At 31.6% G+C, this 3,063-nt stretch overlaps 1 protein-coding gene across 1 annotated transcript; it reads right to left on the bottom strand.

The window, feature by feature from the left end:
- Positions 1-756: 756 nt before the first annotated feature.
- On the bottom strand, positions 757-2,349 carry LOC137831022 (heat stress transcription factor B-4). The gene is made up of 2 exons (XM_068638505.2): positions 1,981-2,349; positions 757-1,485 (listed from the first exon to the last, which is right to left on the bottom strand). The coding sequence occupies exons 1-2, from the start codon at positions 2,230-2,232 to the stop codon at positions 928-930; spliced, it is 810 nt and encodes a 269-aa protein (XP_068494606.1). The 5' UTR covers positions 2,233-2,349; the 3' UTR covers positions 757-927.
- Between the last annotated feature and the right edge of the window lie 714 nt (positions 2,350-3,063).

Genomic DNA, 3,063 nt, shown 5'->3' with positions numbered 1-3,063 from the left:
CTCAGCTTTAAGTATCAATGAGTCATACGAAAGTCTAACTAAAATGAGTTTCATATACGAAAAACAAGTTTTAAGATGTGGAGATATCATATTTAAAATGAAGTATGCTTTGAGAAGGTTCGTTTGCCACACTTTAAGAAAAAAATATTTATTTATATTTAGACAAATTTTATAATTTAAAAAAAATAATAAAATATGATGACTAACACGAAAAATTTTATTTAAAAAATAATAAAAGCATAAAATTAAAATAATTAAATATAAGTAAGAATTTGTGATGATATGTACTTATAGCATAAATATTTATGCAATTTAAAATTATATATATACATATATGATATAAAATTGAATTTTTATAATATATTGTAATACCATATGTTAAGATTATTTTTTAATTCATTGAATGCATAATTAAATTAGTTAGGTAATTGATAATTAGGTAAATTAATTTTTAAATTAGTATTTAATTAGGTAATTGATATCAAATTAATTTATTAAGATTTTAGTTATCAATTTTAGAATTTAAAGTAGTTGATAAGTAAAATATTAGTAACTAATTAGATACCAATTTACAAATTAATTTAAAATATTTATTAATAATAAAAAATATTTTTGATGTCAATGATTTTTTAATTTTTAAAATAATATTTAATTTAATAATAGTAATTAATTAGTGTTGTTTCTCTTGAATTCTATTTAATAAATTTTTTAGTGAAACTGATATTATTATCTGTTATTCCGACTTCAAGTATAGGAAAAAAAACCCATGCTATTTCATTATATCATATAATTGAAAATTCTGATGGCTACCAAAATGTAACATTGTAAATTAAACAGTGCTATACATGATTAGAGCCTACAATATATATATAAAAAAGACATCATGGATATCCAATAAAAGCTAACCATGAACCCTGGGACAAATCATCAATTGATGTTATCTGGGTGCAATCTCTTTCTGCCACTTAGAAGGACCCCAAAGAGCTTCACAGAACTGTCTGATTCTTCAGTAGATGTGAAGAAGGATTTATCCACAAAACTACTTTTTGAAGTTCTGAGACTTATGTTATTTATAGGCTCATTCAAAGAGTCAAACTCCACCAGCTTTTGAATGGCACTGCTGGTTCTTTGTTCAAAGGGTGGTGCTTTTACATGGTTTTGGATGAAATATATTATGTCATTGTACAAACTCTTCATGTGACTAAGTTCTGACAAGAGCATGAAGTTCTTTCTCCTTAGTCTTTGGTTGTCTTCGGAAAGGGCTGTTAGAATGTCTGTGCTTGATTTTGGAGATGAAAGTGGAGTGTCAAGCCAGCAGAGACTTTCATCTTGTTGAAGAATCTGGGATGGTGGTTGGTCATGGTAGAGTTGGTGATGTAGCTGAGGTGTTTTCCTTCTGTGTATTTCACACAAAAGGTGCTTAGCTCCTTTTTTGAAGTACTCATTCGCAAACTCCCACCTATCAGCAACTACCTTCTTGAAACCCTGCAGAAATGAAGAAAGATTCAATACTCATAGTTAACCATGAAGCTAGAGTAGCAATATTTCTTGCTAATCATAATGTATGTTAGGGTGAGATTTTGTAAACTTGATTTGAAAGGAAGTGATCTATATTTGGAATGTTTTGTCTTTGAAGCAAGTTTTTTAGTGAAACTTGATCCTAAGAAAAAAGTTGCATCACTGATTACTTCTACTATAGAATCAAGTTTGACCAACATTTTTCTGTTTCGAAAACTTTTCTTATGTTTTTCATGTTTGGAGGTTTGTAAAAGTATCTTTTCAGCACCAAATACACACTATAAATTTGGCTTATGGTTCAAAACAATGAAAATTAGATCTCAATCATGTTTAAGTTGAGTAGTAAAAGTGTTTGGTTAACCAGTTTCCAAGGAAAGATCTTAATCTTGAATGAAGTGAAATGAAGCAAAGATGAGTAGTGGTGAGGGTAAAGAAGCATGAAGAAAAGATAAGGATGCTTACATAGGTGTTGAGTTGCCTAACAAAGCTTGAGAAGTTGTTGTGTTTGAAGTAATTGGGAAGAAGATCTCTGGAAAACTCAGGGGGTCTCCACACAACAAATGTAGTGTCATCTTCACCCCATGAAACAATGTGGTCAGTGAGAGGATCTTCAACTAGCTGATATGTCTTTGTGAGGAAAGGTGCTGGCACTGACTTCTGAGTCTCAAAAGAGAACACCATGTTCTCCTCAAACCTCTCTACTGTGAAAGCCATTGCACTCAAACAAGAGTGTGTGCAATTCCCACTTCACTCTTACACTCCTCTTCTTTCACTAATATAATTTAAAGCCACCCTCTCACCTTTCTCTCTCATATTGCAAATCTATAATCATGGAACTTTATGAAACAAAAACACATGATCATTTTTCAAAAGGGAGGAAAGAAAAATATTAGTCTCACTTCACTTTTTCCATTGTAAAATCTGAAATTAGGCTTTCTTTTGTGAAAGACATACATGACACCAACAAGTTTTATTTCCCTAAATAGAACCCACTACACTACACAAGTTACATGATATATTGTTGCTCAATTAAGGATCAAAGTTAATAAAAAAAATAAGTTGAATTTTTTAAATTCCAAAAGATATCCAGAATAAGAGAATTATGCATTTGTGGAAAAAGGTGGTGGATTCAAAATATGGAGGTTGGAGGGATCTACGGAGTCAAAGAAATAGATGCTCAGATTCTCTTTGTTGGAGGGATTTGAAGGAGGTTTGGTCTCTTGACAAATGGAAAGACATGTTTGAGGCTAACTTTTCTTGGGAGGTAGGAAATGGGAGGGAGATCAAGTTTTGGGAAGATAGATAGGTGGGCAGTACAACCTTATAGGAATTATTTTCGAGACTTCATTCCACCTGTTCGAACAATGACTTTTTTATATGGCAGGCAAGGGAGAGATCAGAAAACTCAGGGTGGACAGTCGAGTGGAGAAGAAACTTGTTTGAATGGGAACAAATCAAAACATTAGCTAATGCAAATTCTGGGGGATCAAAGGGTAAGGGTTGATAAGTAAGACTCTTGGGTGTGGAAAGATAGAGAGACAGTTG

The sequence above is a fragment of the Phaseolus vulgaris genome, chromosome 6 (assembly GCF_051622355.1).
Source record: "Phaseolus vulgaris cultivar YP4 chromosome 6, ASM5162235v1, whole genome shotgun sequence".
In the NCBI taxonomy this organism is placed as follows: domain Eukaryota; kingdom Viridiplantae; phylum Streptophyta; class Magnoliopsida; order Fabales; family Fabaceae; genus Phaseolus; species Phaseolus vulgaris.
Note: the sequence above shows the minus strand (reverse complement) of the source record. Positions and strands in the feature narration are given on the sequence as shown.

Coding starts and splice junctions, on each gene's coding strand:
- LOC137831022 (XM_068638505.2), bottom strand. CDS start 2,232: ATGGCTTTCACAGTAGAGAGGTTTGAGGAGAACATGGTGTTCTCTTTT. Junction 1,486..1,980: donor TTAGGCAACTCAACACCTAT/GTAAGCATCCTT, acceptor TCATTTCTGCAG/GGTTTCAAGAAGGTAGTTGC.